General features: G+C 41.5%; 1 protein-coding gene across 4 annotated transcripts in view; it reads left to right on the top strand.

The window, feature by feature from the left end:
* Positions 1 to 2,154: 2,154 nt before the first annotated feature.
* The window catches only part of HERPUD2 (HERPUD family member 2), a 66,280-nt gene continuing 46,799 nt past the window's right edge, over positions 2,155 to 21,635 (top strand). Inside the window, exon 1 of one of the 4 annotated variants that reach the window (XM_019031647.3) lies at positions 2,155 to 6,770. In XM_019031647.3, coding sequence (XP_018887192.3) covers positions 6,333 to 6,770 — 438 coding nt within the window. In that variant the 5' untranslated portion in view covers positions 2,155 to 6,332. Of the gene's footprint in view, positions 7,389 to 12,010; positions 12,030 to 21,635 lie in introns of those variants that run through there. The other 3 variants (XM_019031648.4, XM_055347601.2, XM_063708459.1) reach the window with 3 other exon arrangements.

Here is a 21,635-nt window from a genome sequence, read left to right as displayed (position 1 = left end):
CAGCTGCCATGTTTTGAGGATGCTCAGGCAGTTCTATAGAGAGGCCCACATGGGGAGGAACTGAGACTTCACACTAATAACCAGCACCAGCATGCCAGCCTTATGAGTGAGACATCTGGAAAGTAGATCTTCCAGTCCCAATCAAGTCTTCAGATGACTGAATGCCACCTGAAATCTTGACTGCAATGCCATGAGAGCCTCAAACCAGGACTCCCAGTTAAGCTGCTCCCAAATTTCTGACCCACAGTTTTGGAGGCAATTTGTTTTACAGCAATAGACAACTAACACATACACTTAGGTAAAAATTCTCAAAGGGTGAACAGTGTAAGTGATTTGCCCTCTTTCCCTTACTACTTCTCTGGTCACCTAAAAGAGCCTCAGTGAGATGGTATTTAGCTACGATATTCTCCAATTGTTATCCTAAATAAGTCACTAGATTGAATCATCAGAGAAACAAGAGGTTTCTCTCTTAGCCAAATGGTCACTGTAAATACTGACTAGACATAGAGTTCCTGAAAAGCAGGAAACTCAACTGCTAAACCAGATTAGGTAGATTTCTATTAACAAACTAATAGAAATACAGACGTGTCTTTATGAAGACTATTATAGGGAAATCACAATCTGTATGAACTACTGTGCCTATTGTGTTCATAATTTGTGGGGGAATTTACAAACTAGTGTGTTCAAAGGTGAGTCACTATTCTGAGAGATCTGGAAACTAAAGAATTGTTGAAGGATCTAAGGCTATTTAGTCTGCAGAAGATATAAAGAACATTTTACAGCTGTCTATTTGAAGGGCTGGCATGTGGAATAAGAGTAAACACATTTTGGATTGATCATTGTAGGCCCAATGACAAATTATAGGAATGCAAATTTCAATTCACTTATAAACACCATGGCTGTTTAACAACCTGTCATGTTGCAGTAAAAACTATGGTGCTCCTTGTCTCTGGAAAGAGCTATGTCAATTGGCTGATCACCCTTCAGAGATGTGGTAAGACTGATTCATTCTGGCAGTACCTAGAAGACTGATCTAGATGATCTCTAAGATGTTCCTGAAAGCCTTTTCCTCCTGAATGTGTCTTGTTACCCATGATTATCTTTAAGTAATAAAGTTCAGTGTAGTGGAAAGTGGGTGCATTACAGTGGAGACAGAACTCTATTTGGAACTTACTGTGTGATTTTGGGCAGGATACTTACCCTTTCTGAGCTTCAGTGTCCTCATTATCTCTTGAGACTGTTCTAAGAATTCATTAGATGACATATAATTCAAAACACCCATTTGGCATTTAATGAATGGTTTTGTTTCATTTCCTACAAGATGACTTGTGATCAAACATCTGGGACCATTTACGATTTTTAAAGTGGAGTGTTGAAATGAGCTAATTTTCTTACGCTTCCAATGTAGGTTTTCATTTTTTAAAAACAATAAACTTGATTAAGATTTGATTAGATGCTTTGTGACACAGTCTCTTTAAAAAATGACAAGGATAGTGAAAGTAGAAATGAATGGAATCAGAAGCCAGATGGCCAACATCATCTCTGAAACTTGAAACCGCAAGATCATCACTTGAAGTCTTTCCTTCCAAGAGAGCTAACAAACTCAAACTATACTATTCAACATCATAAAAGTATTTTAGCTTCCTGGACGGTACTCCAAAATTTCAGTAAGAAAAGCTCAGTGACAAGTACTTACTTTGAATTTTTAAAGGAAACTGTAATCTCACTGAATGAATCAATTTTTTTTTTTTTTTTACTGTTTTTCTCCAAGATGGAGGTCTCACTCTGTCACTCAAGCTGGAGTACAGTGGTGTGATCTTGGCTCACTGCAACCTCTGCCTCCCGGGTTCAAGCGATTCTCCTGCCTCAGCTTCCTGAATAGCTGGGACTACAGGTGCGTGCCACCATGTCCAGCTAATTTTTGTATTTTTAGTAGAGATGGGGTTTCATCATGTTGGCCAGGCTGGTCTCGACCTCCTGACCTCAAGTGATCCGCTCGCCTCGGCCTCCCAAAGTGCTGGGATTACAGGTGTGAGCCACCGCCCCAGCCACAATATGTATTTTCTAGCTGTTCTCTTTTACACCTCAAAGAAGTGGAAGTAAACAAACATCCCATTAATTCACAGAAATCCATTATTTACAAATAAGTTTCTTCAAATTTATATTTTATTTGTTAACAAAGAGAGCCACCCAACAGTCAGAAATCACTGAATTGCTAAACTCACTTATTGTGTACTGAATAGTTAATATCGCTAAAGCAGAGATTATACTTATTTTTTAATTTTTAATTTCCATAGTTTTTTGGGGAACAGGTGGTATTTAGTTACATAAGTTCTTTGGCGATTTTTAAGATTTTGGTGCACCCATCACCCGAGCAGTATACACTGAACCCAGTTTGTAGTCTTTTATCCCTTACGCCCTTCTCACCCTTTCCCTGCAAGTCCCCAAAGTCCATTGTATCATTCTTATGCCTTTGCATCCTCATAGCTTAGGGACATATGAGAACATATGATGTTTAGTTTTCCATTCCTCAGTTGAAGTAGAAGTATTATGTCTATTATTAATGATCATGACTTTTATTATCTATTACCATATTATATTACCATGGTACTCTTGAGAGTTCTCATTACAGGCTTTTTTTTTTTTTTTTTTTTTTTTTTTTTTTGAGACTGAGTCTCACTCTGTCGACCAGGCTGGAGTGCAGTGGCACAATCTCAGCTCACTGCAACCTCTGCCGCCAGAGTTCAAGCAATTCTCCTGCCTTAGCCTCCCTAGTGGCTGGGATTACAGGCATGCACCACCACACCTAGCTAATTTTTTGTATTTTTAGTAGAGATGGGGTTTCACCATGTTGGCCAGGCTGGTCTCGAATTCCTGACCTCAGGTGATCCACCTGCCTCAGCCTCCCAAAGTGTTGGGATTACAGGTGTGAGCCATCGCACCCAGCTGGGGCTATCTTTAGTAGCAGATGGTAACTGAGCTGGGCAATTGTTCTTTGACATTTCCAGTTCTTATCTGTTAACATGGACAGTGATTTAAATAGGAAGCTGCATGGACGGCCTCTCCCTAACTGCTGCTATCTTGTATCTCCTCATTGGTAATTATTTTTCCTAGCCCAAATTCCACGTCAAACACTATCAATATTCTGGGGACCACCCTTTCATACACTGCTCTGTACACATATCTGTTTATACATATTTTAACAAAAGTGGAATATTTACATACTGTTGTTATCATAGCCAAGCTCAACAGCATCAAAAGCATTTTTAGGTACTTAATTCAAGTGGCTGTAAAATTAAAAAAAATCATTTTTTCTGATACTATATCATCTTTGTACCCATATATTTCAATTTCTTGAATGTTCATTAAAATTTTATTTTTACTTTTTATTCTTTCTTGAGACAGAGTCTCACTCTATCACCCAGGCTGGAGTGCATGGTGTGGTCTCAGCTCACTGCAACCTCCACCTTCTGGGTTCAAGCAATCCTCCCACCTCAGCCTTCAGAGTAGCTGGGAACACAGGCGTGCACCACCACGCCCGGCTTATTTTTGAATTTTTTGTAGAGACGGGGTTTCTCCGTGTTGCCCAGGCTGGTCTTAAAGTCCTGAGCTCAAGCAATCTGCCTGCCTCAGCCTCCTGAAGTGCTGGGATTAGAGGCAAGCCACTGCGCCCAGCCTTTATTACAATTTTAAATGTTTTTCTCTGTGTTAGCGAACCTTTGATGGACTGTTTTAAACAGTGTTAAAGAGTGTTTAAATCACTGTGAAATGCACATTCTGTCTTAATATTTATAATTATTAGGGTACCTTCATTAATAGTGTACATTGCATAGTGCCAAACGAGATCACCACATCACTTCTAAAGGATTCCTGGAAGTCTGAGTCACAAGCATGAGACAACAGCTGCAGGACTGGGTGGTGAAGGTTGTGAAAACTTCCTGGCTTAAACAGGAATTTGACCCAAAACAAGAAGTCTTAGGGAAGATAGCTTAGGGCTTGTCTGGTGGCACAACAATGCCATCAAATGCCCAGCCTCTTTACAGTTTTCTGCTCTGCCATCCTTGGAATGCAGGCCATTGTTCTCCTGTTTGTTGTTTCATGAGTGAACTATGAGTGCTGTAGCTCTTCATGTTCCTCCTGGAAGACAGGTGTAGGGCAAAGATGAGCTCTGATTCGCAGAGCCCTTCCATCTACATGCTTTCTTAGAAGCCTCAGCAATAAGTTCAACATTCAACTCATTGGCTTGAAGTGTGTCAAATGGCTGCCCCTTGCTTCAAAGGAGTCTGAGAAAATAACTTTAGCTAGAATTAAAGTTCCATTAGAGTGCCTGGGTAGACAAAGAAGAGTCAGCTACAGAAGGCCAGTATCATAGCAAGTTGTTGCTCCATGACTGGAAACAAAGAAGACTTCACTCTTTACTTCAGATGCGCAGTTGATAGAGTACAGCTAAGATATGGTACATGTTCTACCATGAAGAGCAAGGTGAGGGAGGGTACGGTGTAAGAGATCCTGCTGCATTAGCTGTTGAGAGGAAGAATTTCCTCCTGGTCACTATGTTACCGGGGGTCCTTGCTCCCCAAGTTCCCAAGATGGTGGCAGGTCGCTTCCAAGATGGTGACGGGCCACTTCCGAGACGGTGGCAAGTCTTGTGTTCTCTGACCTGGGGTTCTTGGCCTCATGGATTCCAAGGAATGGAATCTTGGGCCAAGCGGTGAGTGTTATAGCTCTATTAGAAGCTGTGGGTCATGGAAGAGAATCCTGGAACCCAGTGACTAGTGTTTAGCTAGATTAGGACGAACCTGGGCACTTAGCCCTGCAGGAACAAGGGCAAGCCTTTAGCCCGATCAGGAGCAGCAATGGGCGCCTCGCTGGATCTGGAGGGATGGAAGTCAGCTGTGGGTCTGTGACAGCGGCAAACAGCAGTGGTGGACGGTGAGCGAAAGCTCAGCTTGAGCTGTGACACACACGTACCAGAAAAGTGTGCAGTTGAAAGATTTAATAGAGTGAAAACAGAGCTTCCATACAAAGGGAGGGGACCCAAAGAGGGTAGCCACCACCGGCTTGAATGCCTGGGTTTATATCCTGATCATTGTCCCTCCTGTTGTGCTCTCAGGCGATAGATGATTGGCTACTTCTTTACCTCCTGTTTTTCCCTAATTAGCATTTTAGTGAGCTCTCTTTACTACCTGATTGGTCGGGTGTGAGCTAAATTGCAAGCCCCGTGTTTAAAGGTGGATGCGGTCAATTTCCTAGCTAGGCTTAGGGATTCTTAGCCGGCCTAGGAAATCCAACTAGTCCTGTCTCTCAGTCCCCCCTCTCAACAGGAAAACCCAAGTGCTATTGGGGAGGTTTGACCACCGCTCTAACTGCTTCCTGCTGAATTGGGGCATAGTAGGGGTTGTGCAGTTGAGATTTCCTCCGTAGGGGTGCCTTGTCTCTCAACTAATTCAGTGGTGGCTACCTCGAAGCCCTTCTGAAGCTAAGAGGGAAAGAGACCAGCTCGCAAAGTCCCCTATATTATCTACTCCTAAGTGGAAGCTGGGAGCTGTGAAAATGCACATCTAACAACCCTTAACTTACAATACCGACTTCTAAACCACAGCAGAAAATGAAGAAAAGGTTGGCTATGGGCAATAGACTCAACCTTTTGTTCCTATGTCTAACCTATAAAATAGAAAAATAATACTGTCATCCCTCATCTCCCACCATACTGAACACGCATTAGGTGCTCAATGAATACTTGTCCATTTTAGTGAAGATTAAGAGGAATGAGATGGAAACTGACACTTGAGAGGCTGGCACACGCCAGAACTGCACCACACTTTGCACTCATAGCTCATTTACTCATCAGCTTGTGGTCAGGGAGGCATTACCGTCCCCATTAGAGAAGTCAACGGAGGCCCAGCAAGGACGGCCAGGGTCCCCCAGAAAGTAGAGGACTTCAGGTTTAACCAAAAGCCTGTACTCTTTACGCATGTACCCCATGGCTTCTCCACCAAAGCTCCTGGCACCGTGCTTTGCAGACAGACGACGCTCAACACATTTTGAGCAGAAGTGTGGTTCAGCACCAGGAAGGACACCAACTTTTGCAGAGACGACTCTTGGGATGGAGAAAGACTTCCTAAATCTTCAGGGTGCGGTCAAGACAGGGTAGGCTAGCGCCAGGGGAGCTAGTGGCTAGGCCCCAGGGCAGCTGGGGCCGAGGCCGAGCAAACGGCCAGGGGAGAGGCTCCCAGGAGCCCGATCTGCCGCTGGGCGACGCGAAGCCTAGCGGCTGGAGTCTTGGGCAGCCCGAGCACGGCAGGAAAGCGGCAGCAGCAGGGTCGGCAAGGATGGCGGGGACGGGGGAGGGCCATGTGCAGGGGCGTGCCGCCGGTGACGCACTTCCGCCCTGCCTGTTCCGGCTTAAAGGGGCCCCAGACAATCCTCACAATAACAACAAAACCGGCGCGCCAGTGGTGGCGCAACGGCTCTCGTCCCCGCCCTCCTGCCACCTGCAGTCGCCTGTGCCGCCCCCGGCCCAGCCCTGCCTTGCGCCACCCTGCGCTGTCCAGACTGAGGGGTCAGGCGGAGAGCCGGGCCGCGCCCTTCGGTCAGCTTCTCTCCCTTTCACCCGCGCCTCCTCGCGAGACCCGGGGCTGGGCCGTGCCCGTCGCCGCGCAGCAGGAAGGGAGCGGCTTGCCACGGAGAACGCCCCGCCGGACGGTGTGGCTGGCGGCCCTGCCTGGGCGCGGAGGGCGGCGGTGGCGGGGCCCGCGGCCTTCTCTCAGGTACCCCAGTGCCCGCTGACCGCCCTGAGCGGCCCAGCTGCTTCCCCGATCCGCACCGCGGGGCCGTGGCGTAGGGGCCTTGTTGCGTTTCAGCTTGGGGGTCGCGGTGGGGCGGGGCAGTGACCACGGGCCGGCCGTTGTGCCCTCATCCCTCCCACCCTTCCTTCTTATAGCTTCCTTTCTCCTCACGACTGCCTCCACAGTCCGGAGCCCGGGGGAGCCCGGACCTGGCGGGGAGAGCTGCCTCCACGGCCGGGCACCCAGACCCCACCGTCGCCGTCGCCACCACCTCAGTCCATCCTTGGTACCGGCAATGGCCTTCGTATCCTCCAGTGCACTTGTAACTGACTTGGACACGGAATACTAAGAACTCACTTCTGTCCGCATCCCAGTCGCGCCGGCGGGGACCACCTCGGCTCTTTTGGGCTTAACTGCCGCTCCTCTGGACTCTTGTCTGACTTTGGGGGCACCATGGACCAAAGTGGGATGGAGATTCCTGTGACCCTCATCATTAAAGCACCGAATCAGAAATACAGTGACCAGACTATTAGCTGCTTCTTGAACTGGACCGTGGGGAAACTAAAAACGCATCTATCTAACGTTTACCCTAGCAAACCAGTAAGTGTGTAAAAGCTGGGGGCAGCTGCTCTGACACGGCAGCTTTTCGTGCCGTGTACCCTCCTTTTTCCTGCTCCTCCCCTCCAGTCTTGAATCAAATAGGTCTCTTTTGGTAGACCGCGAGGTATTTTGAGTTCTGAGGTTGTGTCTCCTGAGTGTTCGAACCATCATTAATATTTTCCTGATGAGGTTCAGTTAATTAGTAAGAGGAAGCAGAAATATCAAGGGACTTAAGAATTGGCAGGCAAAGACCGGGCGCGGTGGCTCACGCCTGTAATCCCAGCACTTTGGGAGGCCAGGGCGGGCGGATCACGAGGTCAGGAGTTCGAGACCAGCCTTACCAACATGGTGAAACCCTATCTCTACTGAAAATACAAAAATTAGCTGGGCGTGGTGGCGCACGCTTGTAATCCCAGCTACTCAGGAGGCTGAGGCAGGAGAATCGCTTGAACCCGGGAGGCGGAGGTTGCAGTGAGCCAAGATCGCACCACTGCACTCCAGCCTGAGTGACACAGTGAGACTCTGTCTCAAAAAAAAAAAAAAAAAAAAAAAGAATTGGCAGGCATGGAAAAGGGACTACTTTCTTTGGACTTAAAGTCATCAACCTAATATGCGAGTGAGAGATATATCCTTTCTTAAAAAAAAAAAAGATAAAGCACTACAACCCGTATCAGAGCTTTTATTGCTTATTACACTAAAATTCCATTTTACTTTCAACACTTGGCCCAGAAACTTAAACAGAAATTGAAGATTTTTTTTTCTTAGAAATACGTATGTGTCCCCTATAAAAATTATACTTTCAAGGACCAAAGAATTATAAGTTGTAGATTCATTTTCACCACAACCCCTTTCAACATTTTTCTCCTGTAGAGGATACATGGACATTAATTTAAAAGAGAACTGCCCTCCACCCCACCACCATTTGGTGCATCCTTCTCATATGGCTTTTCCATTCTGTGTTCCATTCTGAATCATAACTGGATATGGCAGAGATAATAAATAAAATATAGACAGTACAGCTCCATCTGTCCCCAAAGTCAGATTTGAAAGGACGTGGTTGGTAATCAAGGAGTCTTGGAATAGTTTAGAAAAGAAGTATACCGTCATGTAGAGTACTGTATATGAAAGTGAGGCTTTCACATTCTCCACTGTATACATTTTTTATTCTTGAATAAGTAGTGTTTAATTACTAAAACTTTTGTTTAATAAAGAGGGTCGGATTTTAGGGTGGGAAATAACTTTTGGCATCAGGTACATTTAAGCATGGATCTGTTGGAAGGCGACTATGCTTTCTACACTTAACACTTGATTTATGCACCTAAGTTAAGGAAGACACTTGATCTGTATTACGATATTAATGAATTATGACCATTTCAGTGTTGTAATATTAAGTTTAGTTAGGCTTTTAGACTTGCAGAAGAACCACAGAAATAGGACGGTTATTGCAAAAACAGGAGGTTTAGAAAAACAACTCAATCGGCATTAGCTGTGTTTATCAGTACTTTGTGATACAAATATTTTTAGTAGGAGGGAAAAAAAACCCTGAGGAATTTAAGTACTTGAACTAGTTAGAGCCCCTGTTTATTCACATCTTTTGTTTGAAAGTTAAGATTTACACAGGGAGTAACAATTTGTTTGAAAATACCTTGATTACAAAAGATTTCCTGTTGCATATGATTAGTTTCACACATTTTTGAAGTGGAAAATAGGTTTTTAGGATAGTCAATTGAAAGTCATAGACTTCCATAATACTGTTCATAACAAATATATGCTCTGGTATGTACGTGGGCGAGATCTTTACATTGTACTATTAAACCAAAAGGGACTTAGTCTGCAGTTTATAGACTTTTTTCTAAAGCTTTTTTAAAAAAAGTACCTGAGACGGGAGTGGGAAGCCTGTCTGCCTTATCTACCCATGAAGAGGCCTGCTTTTGGCAGGAGGTCTGCCTGTGCAGCACTGATCACTAGTGGAGGATGTCAGTGCCGCTGCGCATTAGTTAGCTGTCTGAGGATGAGATCTGTTACAGAACTCCTTCCCAAACTGCCTGCCTCCTGTAGCCACACTGGAGACACTTTTGGAGGCTAAACCAAATACTATGCAGCCTATTAATGATTAACATGGCAAACCTTTTTTTCTCCTTTGACAAGTTTTCTTTAAGTGAATTGTAATGTCTGACTTTCATTTGTAGGTTGAGTGGGTGGAGCTCTGGAGCGGTGGGGGTATGTGTGTTTATCGTCATAGAATTTCACTGAAAACTTTGTATAGTTACTAGATTTAGTAAGTTTACATTCTTATCACGTGAGAATTGATTTGAAGCATCACAGTTGTTGAGCAGCAGTTTAATGGTATCGCAAAGCCATAGGTAGTCCTCAGCATAGGAGTTGGAGTCCTAAAAGTTTACTTTGTAAGGTCATTATTTAGAATTCAGCACAGTTTGCTATTAAGTAATATTATAAAGGAAGTTTAGGTTTTTTGACCGCCTGCAATGACTAAACATTGATTCTGTGTTTTAGTTTTCAAGTGCTGTTATGTTTAACAGAGATAATTTCTTGTGCATCTTCCTTGCACATGTGCCTACTTTCATTATCAGTGTGTGGACTTAGCAGAGTAGGGCTCCAGTGCTTTGTAGGAACAGGAATGCCCCAGTAAGTAAAAAGTTGTTGGCTCTCGTCAACATTGCTCTAATTGGATCTGATGGGTCAGGAGTAGGTGGAGGGACTTTGTTCCTGTGGGCAGTGGCTTCTAGGAAAATAAATTGGTGCTGCTAGAGGGGAAAGAATGGAAATTTGAGATTGTCCTTTTAGGATCCTACAAGGATAGGTCATATGTCTATATGCTGTTAATGGAATTCTGGCTGAACTCTGTGAAGTTGTAAAATCTTAGGATCCTAGCTTCATGGTCAGATATTGATTTGACTAATCACAGTCTCCATACGGGTATATTAAATTCACTTCTCCCTCCCCTAGCAAACTTAGAACAAATGTACCCCTCCCCCTCAAAGCACATTTTTTTGGGTCTTCATTTATTTATTTAACTAGGATTTTATTGGCCTAGCATTTGAATATTTATGCTAAGTGTGAAGATGATGGTAAGAGTCCTTTGCTTTTATGAAGCTCAGATCCAGTGACATGTAAGTAAATAAGCGTGATAGTATGTGACTAGTATTATACAGGAGGGATGTTCTGTGTGTTGCGTAGGAACACAGGAAGGGAATGATCATCTCTGGAGTAGGGGTTAGGGGAATGTGTAGCTGTTTCAAGAAAAGATTCACGGGGACATTCAAGTTTTCTTAAACAGTTGATTACAGTTTTAAGCAGACAAGAATCAGACTCTGATAGCTTCCTTTTTTATACCATTCTTTTTTTTTTTTTGAGACGGAGTTTCGCTTTTGTTTCCCAGGCTGGAGTGCAATGGCGCTATCTCGGCTCACTGCAACCTCTGCCTCCCGCCTTCAAGCAATTCTCCTGCCTCAGCCTCCCAAGTCGCTGGGATTACAGGCATGTGACACCACGCCCGGCTAATTTTGTATTTTTAGTAGAGATGGGGTTTCACCATGTTGGTCAGGCTGGTATCAAAGTCCTGACCTCAGGTGATCCACCCACCTCGGCCTCCCGAAGTGTTGGGATTACAGGCATGAGCCACCACTCCCGGCCTTAACTATTCTTTTGGTGTTAATGTTTGCACTGATGACTTTGTTTTATATTAGTATATTACTTAGTAATACAGTATTAGGTAAAATATTATAGATCCTTAATGATGTGTGAAGGGAAAGGTGTTTTCTGGTTAGGAATTTAGGCAGTTGCCATATTTGTGAAAATGTTCACAAAGTCATAATTAAAAACCTCAGATGTGGAGTTGAGCTGTTTTGGAGTTAACTTTGAATGATATTGATAATTGGTTTAAGACTTGGTTTAGGAAATGGGAAGTGCACTAGTTTATATTACAGAATATATAGATAATTGTGAGTTGTAATATGACATTTGACATCACTTCATGACTAGTTTTTCAGATCCTGAAATTGGGCTGCACTGTGAAATAATTCTAAAATTTAGGTAATTGCTGTTTGGTGGTGAAGATACTTGGCAAGAAGACCACTTTTACTTGAGTTTCAGACTTTAATCTGAGTTTAGACTTAGTTATTATAGATGTAAATACCAAAATGGTTGATAATAGATGGATCATCCTAGAGAAAAATTTTAAAAATATGAATATCTAAGTCCACTTAGGTACCTTTCTCATTCTCTTACTGTATCTGTTCTCATGAACAAGCAGTCACTAAGATGGACCTGCCTCACTCTGAATTCAATTTTGAAGGCAAACCTTTTTGGGGCTTGCATGGCTTGGCTCTCCATTTTTCAGTCTTGGGGTCAAAATACCTCTGATTGTGTCCCTCAGTTCTGGGCAGATTTCCTCTGTCTTTGCTGTTCATAACTGTTAAACCAAAGCAGTCATTTTCTTATCTACCTCTCCTGATCAGTTAGGCAGGTTTGTGCTGTTTTTTCAAAGTGTTCCTTTACTCTCAGATTCTATTAGAATTAAAGAAGCAAGAATAGAACCAATTGTATATATAGGTTCTATTGTGAGATTATAACACTCCATAACCAAATTGCCTGCAATCAGAAGTCTTACTTTCATTGCAGGTAGAAATAGCTTATATCATTTGAAATTTTATCTCTCTTAGTTTTGTAATTTCGTATTACCTTACTTAGGTCATTTTAAAAAGTCTACTTGTTTAACCATTTTGGAATTGTTGATTTAAAGGGGCTATAATCCATAAACAAAATAATTTTTGTTTTATAACACTATTGTCTTATAAGATTTTAATACATTTAAGAGGGTTTCATGTCGCCTGGGAATATAGTTCAAGATTTTAAAACCTCTTTTGAACAAAGGGTGCTATCGAATGTGAAAGTTGATGAAAAACAGACTAAAAGTTTTGAATGACTGCTCACTAAAATTTTATTGCTTAATGTATTTGTAGCCTTATGTCTTTTTGGAAAATATAATAACATTATTATGAAGGTAATGTTTAATCATTTCTCAATACTTTCCAGATAGAATTTTTGTAGAACTTTTAGCTTGTTTCTTTTTTTAACATAATAAATTCTGCTTTGATTGTCTAGAATGCTTTTATTTAACTGCTCTGACTTTGCCATTTACTAAGTGTTTGTCATGTGTACCAGGCATTATAATAAGCATTTGATATGCTTTATCACATATATTCCTCCTAGACTTCTTATGATGTAAGGTTTATAATTAGCTCTACTTTATAGATGAAGAAACCGAGGCTTGGTGATTTTTTTTTTTTTTGCTTAGGTCAGACTCTAAGGAGTGGAATTAGAATTTGAACCCAGGTTGGACTTACTGTACACATCATATGTGATGGTTATGTATAATAAGATGAAGAAAGGCATTTAGGGACTCAGCCATCTCAGTTATATACTTGTAAACTAAAAAGAACCAGTTGAGCTATAAAAAGAGATTTATATGTTTGGCTGGTTTGTTGTCTAAAGGCTGTAGATAAATGGATAACAGCCTTACTATGGTGCTAACACTTAGCTTAATGTGTGGTTATATCTCTTTATTCTGATAAATTATAGGAAAGATTGGATGCATAATATCTTAAGACTGCAGTGCACATATCTTTGTCCTGTCTTCACAGTCTACCAGTTGGTGTGAACCATAGTCATATACTTTGACATGCTCTATTGTACATCAGAGGTGTACATCACTTGCTGTGTGAATATCATATATCTCTACCCATGAGTGGAAGCAGTTAAGCTGGGAATATCTCTTTGGAGTTCCAGAGAACATTACTCTGTAATATTCTGTAGGTACAGTTTTGCTTACTGTTACTGCAAGGAGATAAGGGGTAGAGGCAGTTTGGGTGATTGTGCCCCTATTTATAGTGTTTCAGAATTTTCAGGGTTTTTAGATTGGATGCTTTTAGTGGGAAATGGGAGGCAGATGTGTTCTAGTACAAATTTACAGAATTAATTTCCCACAGAAATGATATTTTGTGCACTTCCTGGGACCCAGCTCTTTAAAGCTATTTGATATTTGTGACTGAACTATATGTAAGTACTTAATAGTTACTACTTTTAAAGGACTAGATTATAGTTCATTGAACTAACCTGTAAGTTGAAGATTGCTTTTACTGAACTATTAAGATGATAGATATTTTAAAATTTTTTAATTAATATTTTTAAATTAGCATATGAAATTTGATTATGCTGAAGTTGGATATACTAGGAACATGATTTTTAAGCCATACATAATTGAAAGACCCATTTAATCCTTGACATAAAAAATTTAATCATTTAATACTAACTAGGTGACTTTCTTGAAATATAAAAGTATTGTTGGCTTTAAACCCATTTATCAGACTCCAGGAGATATTTTAAATGTGTTAAGGATGTATGATATTTGATCTGTTTCTGATATTTGGTTAAACATTAAAGGGTCAGACACTTTCAATAATGGCATATACATAAACCTTTTAGAAACAACAAAAAAGTCCAGGTTAGGACTTATTTTAACCTGTTATACCAGCAAGTGAGCTTTCCTCATCTTGGTTTTTAGCAATGTCTGTTAAGTGGGTAGTAGAGGTTTTCTCGGCCAGCTAGTTAAGCAGCTGTTTATTTGAAGTGGGATATTTCTGTTTCTGGGCCACTCAGAGTACATCAGGATGTTTCCAGCTTGTTCTTTGTCTTATTATTTGGCTGATTCTGCACTGCCATCTGTGACCAGGCTTCACTTAGGGTGAAGTATTGGTGGTGAAAGTAGTGAACCTGATAGAATTTGCTGACTATTGGATGTAGGGGTGAGTACCAGGAAGAATAGTGGTGGTGGTAATGGAGAGGCCAATTATATTTATATGTTACTCTGTGGAGCCAGTATCTTATCATTAGAATCTTTAAATTGACAATTTAACTAGTATGTTTAGATTTGTGAACCCTGAGTCTTCTGAATTCTTATATTAGAAGGGTACCATGCAATGTTTTTTAAATTGAGAAACAAATGAACTTTTATTGTGTTAAGCTACTGAGATCTTGGGATTTGTTATAGCAACTATCATTACCCTAACTAATATAGAAATGGGTTTGTTTTGGTTTGTTTTTTTGAGACAGAGTCTCGCACTGTCGTCTGGGCTGGAGTGCAGTGGCGCGATCTCAGCTCACTGCAACCTCTGCCTCCTGGGTTCAAGTGATTGTCCTGCCTCAGCCTCCTGAGTAGCTGGGATTACAGGTGCCTGCCCACCTAATTTTTTTGTATTTTCAGTAGAGACGGGGTTTCACCATGTTAGCCAGGCTGGTCTCGAACTCCTGACCTCGTGACTCGCCCCCCCCCCCCCCGCCAGCCTCCCAAAGTGCTGGAATTACAGGTGTGAGCCACCACCCCTGGCCTGGAAATGGGTTTTTAATCAAGCTAAAAGATAATGTTAGGCCGGGTGCGGTGGCTCACGCCTGTAATCCCAGCACTTTGGGAGGCTGAGGTGGGCAGATCATGAGATCAGGAGATCGAGACCATGCTGGCTAACACGGTGAAACCCCGTCTCTACTAAAAATATAAAAAATTAGCCGGGCGTGGTGGCAGGCACCTATAGTCCCAGCTACTCGGGAGGCTGACGCAGGAGAATGGCATGAACCTGGGAGGCAGAGTTTGTAGTGAGCCGAGATCGCGCCCCTGCACTCCAGCCTGGGCGACAGAGCAAGACTCTGTCTCAAAAAAAAAAAAAAAAAAAAGAAAAAGGTAATGATATTAGCAGGGCTGGATAAATAACATTATATTACTTTTTACAAGTCGAATTGAATTGAGATCTCAAAGTCTCTGCTTTTCCTAATGCTGTAGCTTACAATACCAAAATAACTAGTTGAAAATTCAGTTGATTATTGTCATTTGTTATTAGGTCTAACACGTGATTTTCCTGATATTTAAGTTATTTATTTATTTATTTATTTATTTATTTATTTATTTATTTTGAGACAGGGTCTCGCTCTGTTGTCCAGGCTGGAGTGCAGTGGCGCAACCCTGGCTCACTGCAACCTCCGCCTCCCAGGTTCAAGCGATTCTCCAGCCTCAGCCTTCCACACCTGCCACCACACCTGCTGCTGCCACGTATTTTTAGTAGAGATGAGGTTTCCACCATGTTGGCCAGACTGGTCTGGAACTCCTGACCTCAAGTGATCCTCCCAGCTGGGCCTCCCAAAGTGCTGGGATTACAGGCGTGAACCACTGCACCCAGCCCTGATATTTAAATTAAATTCATTGATATTTAAACTGAAGAGGCAGTTTTTTAATGGCATAAAAAATTTCCGGCCAGGCACAGTGGCTCATGCCTGTAATCTCAGCACTTTGGGAGGCTGAAGTGGGCAGATCACCTGAGGTCAGGAGTTCGAGACCAGCCTGGTCAACGTGGAGAAACCCTGTCTCTACTAAAAATACAAAAAAATTAGCTGGGCATAGTGGCACGCGCCTGTGATCCCAGCTACTCGGGAGGCTGAGGCACGAGAATTGCTTAAGCCTGGGAGGCAGAGGTTGCTGGGAGCCGAGCTCATGCCACTGTACTCCAGCCTGGGTGACAGAGCAAGACTCTATCTCCAAAAAAAAACAAAAAAAATTCCAAGTGTTACTTTTTACCTAGTTTAGGCACATGAAAAAATAATGTTTCTGTTTTCTTTTCTGTTTTTTTTTTTTTGAGACAGTCTCTCCCTCTGTTGCCAGGTTGGAGGACAGTGGCACGACCTTGGCTCACCTCTCTGCCTCTTGGGCTAAAGTGATCCTCCTACCCCAGCCTACTAAGTAGCTGGGACTACAGGCATGCACCACCATGCCCAGCTAACTTTAGTATGTTTTGTAGAGACAGGGTCTCACTATGTTGCCCAGGCTGGTCTGGAACTCCTGGGCTCTAGCGATTCATCTGTTTTGGCCTCCCAAAGTGCTGGGATTACAGGTGTGAGAAACCATGCCTGGCCAGTTTTTCTGTTTTCAATTACTGTAAAAATATAGAATACTTTTGCTTTTATTTTTTATTTCCATAGGTTATTGGGTAACAGGTGGTGTTTGGTTACATGAGTAAGTTCTTTAGTGGTGATTTGTGATATTCTGGTGTACCCATTACCCGGGCAGTATACACTGCACCCTGTTTGTGGTCTTTTGTCCCTCACCCCCTTCCCACCCTTTCCCCCTGAGTCCCAAAGTCCATCGTGTCATTCTTATGCCTTTGTATCCTCATAGCTTTAACTCCCATTTATGAGTGAGAACATACAATGTTTGGTTTTCCATTTCTGAGTACTTCACTTAGAATAATAGTCTCCAGTCTCATCCAGGTTGCTGCAAATGCCATTAATTCGTTCTTTTTTAGGGCTGAGTAGTAGTCCATTATATATATCTATATATCTATATATCTATATATCTATATATCTATATATCTGTATCTGTCTCTCACAGTTTCTTTATCCATTTGTTGATTGATGGGCATTTGGGTTGGTTCCACGTTTTTGCAGTTGCAAATTGTGCTGCTATAAATATTTGTGCAAGTATCTTTTTTTTTTCTTTTTCTTTTTTGAGGTGGAGTCTCACTCCATCACCCAGACTGGAGTGCAGTGGTGCGATCTCGGCCCACTGGAAGCTCCGCCTCCTGGGTTCACGCCATTCTCCTGCCTCAGCCTCCCGAGTAGCTGGGACTGCAGGTGCCCGCCACCATGCCTGGCTAATTTTGTTTTTGTATTTTTAGTAGAGACGGGGTTTCACCGTGTTAGCCAGGGTGGTGTTGATCTCCTGACCTCATGATCCACCCGTCTCGGCCTCCCAAAGTGCTGGGATTACAGGCATGAGCCACCGCGTCTGGCCACAAATATCTTTTTTGTATAATGACTTCTTTTCCTCTGGGTAGATACCCAATAGTGGGATTGCTGGATCAAATGGTAGTTCTACTTTTAGTTCTTTAAGGAATCTCCACACTGTTTTCCATAACGGTTGTACTAGTTTATATTCCCACCAGCAGTGTACAAGTGTTCCCTGTTCACCGCTGCCACGTCAACATCTATTATTTTTTGATTTTTTTGATTATGGCCATTCTTGCAGCAGTAAGGTGGTATTGCATTGTAGTTTTGATTTGCATTTCCCTGATCATTAGTAATGTTGAGCATCTTTTCATATGTTTGTTGGCCATTTGTATATCTTCTTTTGAGAATTGTCATGTCCTTAGCCCACTTTTTGATGGGATTTTTTTTTTCTTGTTGATTTGTTTGAGTTCATTGTAGATACTGGATATTAGTCCTTTGTTAGATGATTAGATTATGAAGGTTTGTCCCACTCTGTGGGTTGTCTACTCTGCTGACTGTTCCTTTTGCCGTGCAGAAGTTCTTTAGTTTAATTAAGTCCTAGCAATTTATCTTTGCTTTTATTGCATTTGCTTTTGGGTTCTTGGTCATGAAATCCTTGCCTAAGGCAGTGTCTAGAAGGGCTTTTCCAATATTATCATCTATAATTTTTATAGCTTCAGGTCTTAGATTTAAGTCCTTAATCCATCTTGAGTTGATTTTTGTATAAGGTGAAATATGAGGAACCAGTTTCATTCTTCTACATGTGACTAGCCGATTATCCCATCACAATTTGTGGAAAAGGGTGTCCTTTCCCCAATTCTTGTTTTTGTTTGCTTTGTCAAAGATCAGTTGGCTGTAAGTATTTGGGTTTATTTTTGTGTTCTCTATTCCTTCCATTGGTGTATGTGCCTGTTTTTGTATCAGTACCATGTTGTTTTGGTGACTATGGCCTTGTAGTATAGTTTGAAACCAGGTAATGTGATGCCTCCAGATTTGTTCTTTTTGCTTAGTCTTGCTTTGGCTATGTGGGCTCTTATTTGGTTCCATATGAATTTTAGAATTTTTTTTTCTAAATCTATGAAGAATGATGGTGGTATTTTGATGGGAATTGCGTTGAATTTGTAGATTGCTTTTGGCAGTAGGGTCATTTTTACAATATTGATTCTACTCATCCATGAGCATGGGATGTGTTTCTGTTTGTTTGTGTTGTCTATGATTTCTTTCACCAGTGTTTTGTTGTTTTTCCTTGTAGAGGTCTTTTGCCTCCTTGGTTAGGTATATTCCTAAGTATTTTTTTTTTTTTTGCAGCTATTGTAAAAGGGGTTGAGTTCTCGTTTTGATTCTCCGCTTGGTTGCTGTTGGTATATAAAAGTGCTACTGATTTGTGTACATTAATTTTGTATCTGGAAATTTTGCTGAATTCTTTTATTAGTTCTAGGAACTTTCTTTCTGGAGGAGTCTTTGGATTTTCTAGGTAAACAATCATATAATTGTCAAACAGCGACAGTTTGACTTCCTCTTTACCGATTTGGATGCCCTTTATTTCTTTCTCTTCTCTGATTGGTCTGGCTAGGATTTAGAGTACTATGTTGGAAAGGAATGGTGAGAGTGGACATCCTTGTCTTGTTCCAGTTCTCAGAGGGAATGTTTTCAACTTTTCCCCATTCAGTATTATGTTGGCTGTGGGTTTGTCATGGATGGCTTTTATTATATTGAGGTATGTCCCTTGTATGCCGATTAAGTATATATATATATACACACACACACACACACACACACACATATGTATGTATGTGTATATATCTATATATACACACACACACACAAAAATTAGCCAGGCGTGATAACACATGCCTGTAGTCCCAGCTACTCAGGAGGCTGGGGTGGGAGGATCACTTGAGCCTCAGGAGGCAGAGGTTGCAGTGAGCTGATACCATGCCACTGTACTCCAGCCTGGGTGACAAAAAACCAAAAACTTCAGATTATTTGAAGGCATTTGAATATTCAATTGAAAGTAACAGTTTTTCTTAATGCAGGTATAATTCACATACTGTAAAATTTGCCCTTTAAAGTATATGACCCAATGGTTTTTAGTACTTCACAAAGTTGTGCTGTCATAATCACTGCCTAATTCTAGAATATTTTCATCACCCCAGAAACTCCATACCTATTGGCAGTCACTCCCCATTCTTTTTTCTTCCAGTGTGCTAATCTACTTCCTCTTTCTTTTTTTTTTCTACTTTCTGTTTCTATGGATTTGCATAGTCTAGACATTTCATATAAAAAGAATCATATGGATTTTTGTGCCTCCTATCTTTAACTTAGCATAATGTTTACAAGGCTCATCTACGTTATAGCATGTGTCAGTATTTCATTCCTTTTTGTGGCTGAATAATATTCCGTGTGTGCAGATATTTATATACACCATATTTTGTTTATCCATTTGTCAGCTGATAGACATTTGGGTTGTTTCTACTTTTTTTTTGACTATTAAGAATAATTATGCTATGAACATTCTTGTACAAGTTTTTATGTGCACATATGTTTTCCATCATTTTTGGTATGTACCTAGCAATGGAACTGGGTATATATTGTGTCATAGGGTAACTGTATGTTTAACTTTCTGAGACACTGCCAGACTTTTTTTCACAGTGGCTGAACCCATTTACATTCCTACCAGCAATGTAGGAAGGGTCTAGTTTCTCTACATCCTTGCCCATACTTGTTTTTGCTTTATGTATTTTGGGGGCTACTATGTAATTTTGTTACATTTTTATGTTCTACATTTCTGAAAATTGGTGTGACCTTGCTGTGGAAAGATAAAATCATTTATTCAAAGTTGACTACTAATTTAAAGAAAAAATACTAAAACACTAATATATATGATTGCTTCTTTATCATAATTTGCTAATATCAGTATCATTTGTAGAAGTGAATCAGATGAATTTAGCACCAGCAAGTGTTTTAATGTTGTGATTCATAGACTGAATATTTCATTTCTGTTTTTCACGATTACATGTAAAATAACTAATTTAACAAACTTCAAATTAGGTGGTTTCTCCAAGTCTGTGTAAGCAGTTTTGGACTCATAACACCTCATTTAGCAAATCTACACTTAGTATATACTCTGTGAGGCACAGTAGTGGGCTGTGGGAACACAGTGACAAGCAAGATGGCTACGGACCCTTTGTTCTTGGCACTTTTATTTAAGAGAAAAAAACACATGTTGACATAATTACAGGTTGTGGTTTGTGTTACAAAGGATATAAACAGGATGTGTGAGAGGGAATACTCTACTGTAGATTTGTAAGTCAAGGAAGACCTCACTGAGGGGATGATTTTAAAACTGAAATCTAAAAGGTGATTAAGAGTCAGGTATGCAAGAGCTGGGGGAGAATACAGCAGGCAGGGTGTCTGAATTGAGAGAGCTTGGGAGCTAAGTGAATGTCAGTTTGGCTAGTGAGTAAGGAGGAAAGAATACTATCGGGGAGTTTGGAGAGAGACAGAAGCCAGATCTGGCCATGGAAAGGAATTTGAATTAAATCCATTGTAGTGGGAATCCATCAGAGAGTGACAGGATTGATCTAAGTTTGTTTTGTTTGTTTTGTTGTTTTTGTTTTTTGGTTTTTTGAGACAGGGTCTTCCTCTGTCACCCAGGCTAGTGTGCAGTGGGAGTGATCATAGCTCACTGCAGCCTCGAACTCCTGGGCTCAAGTGATCCTCTCACCTCAGCCTCCCAAGCAGCTGGAACTACAAGCATGCCCTACCACACCTGGCTACATTTAAAAAAAAATTTGAGGAGATGGAGTCTTGCTATGTTGCCCAGGCTGGTCTTGAAAGCCTGGGCTCAAGCAATCCTTCTGCCTCAGCCTCCCAGAGTGCTGGGATTACAGGTATGAACCACCATGCCTGGCTGATTTAAGTTTTTAAAAGATCACTGGAGCTGCTGACTGTAGAATGGAAGCAAGAAAACCAATTAAAAGACTATTGCAGATGCCCAGGCAGGAGATGATGGTTTAGATTAGGGTAATGGCAGTGTAGGTAGAAAGAAGTAGACTGATCTGAGAGAACTTTTGGAGATAGAGTCTATAGGATTTGACGATGGTTAGATATGGGAGGCAAGGCAAAAGAAAGAAAAGTTGAGGATGATGCCCAGGTTTTTGGCTTAAACAACTGGTCACAGGTTGTTATGGGATAGGGAAGAAGTAAGAGGAAGGATTTAGGGAATTGGGAATTGAAATGCATTGTAGAATTTGAGTTGCCTATTAAAATATATGAAGATGTCAAATCTCATAGCAGTTGGGTATATGAATCTGGGTCTGAGAGGGTGAGGCCTTGGACAGAGAGACAAATTTGCAACTTGTCTGAAGAACCCTAATGTTTAGAATTGGATGGGAAATTTAGCAAAGACTCTGGCAG

The sequence above is a fragment of the Gorilla gorilla genome, chromosome 6 (genome assembly GCF_029281585.2).
Source record: "Gorilla gorilla gorilla isolate KB3781 chromosome 6, NHGRI_mGorGor1-v2.1_pri, whole genome shotgun sequence".
In the NCBI taxonomy this organism is placed as follows: domain Eukaryota; kingdom Metazoa; phylum Chordata; class Mammalia; order Primates; family Hominidae; genus Gorilla; species Gorilla gorilla.
This window is presented reverse-complemented; position numbering and strand designations above follow the sequence as displayed.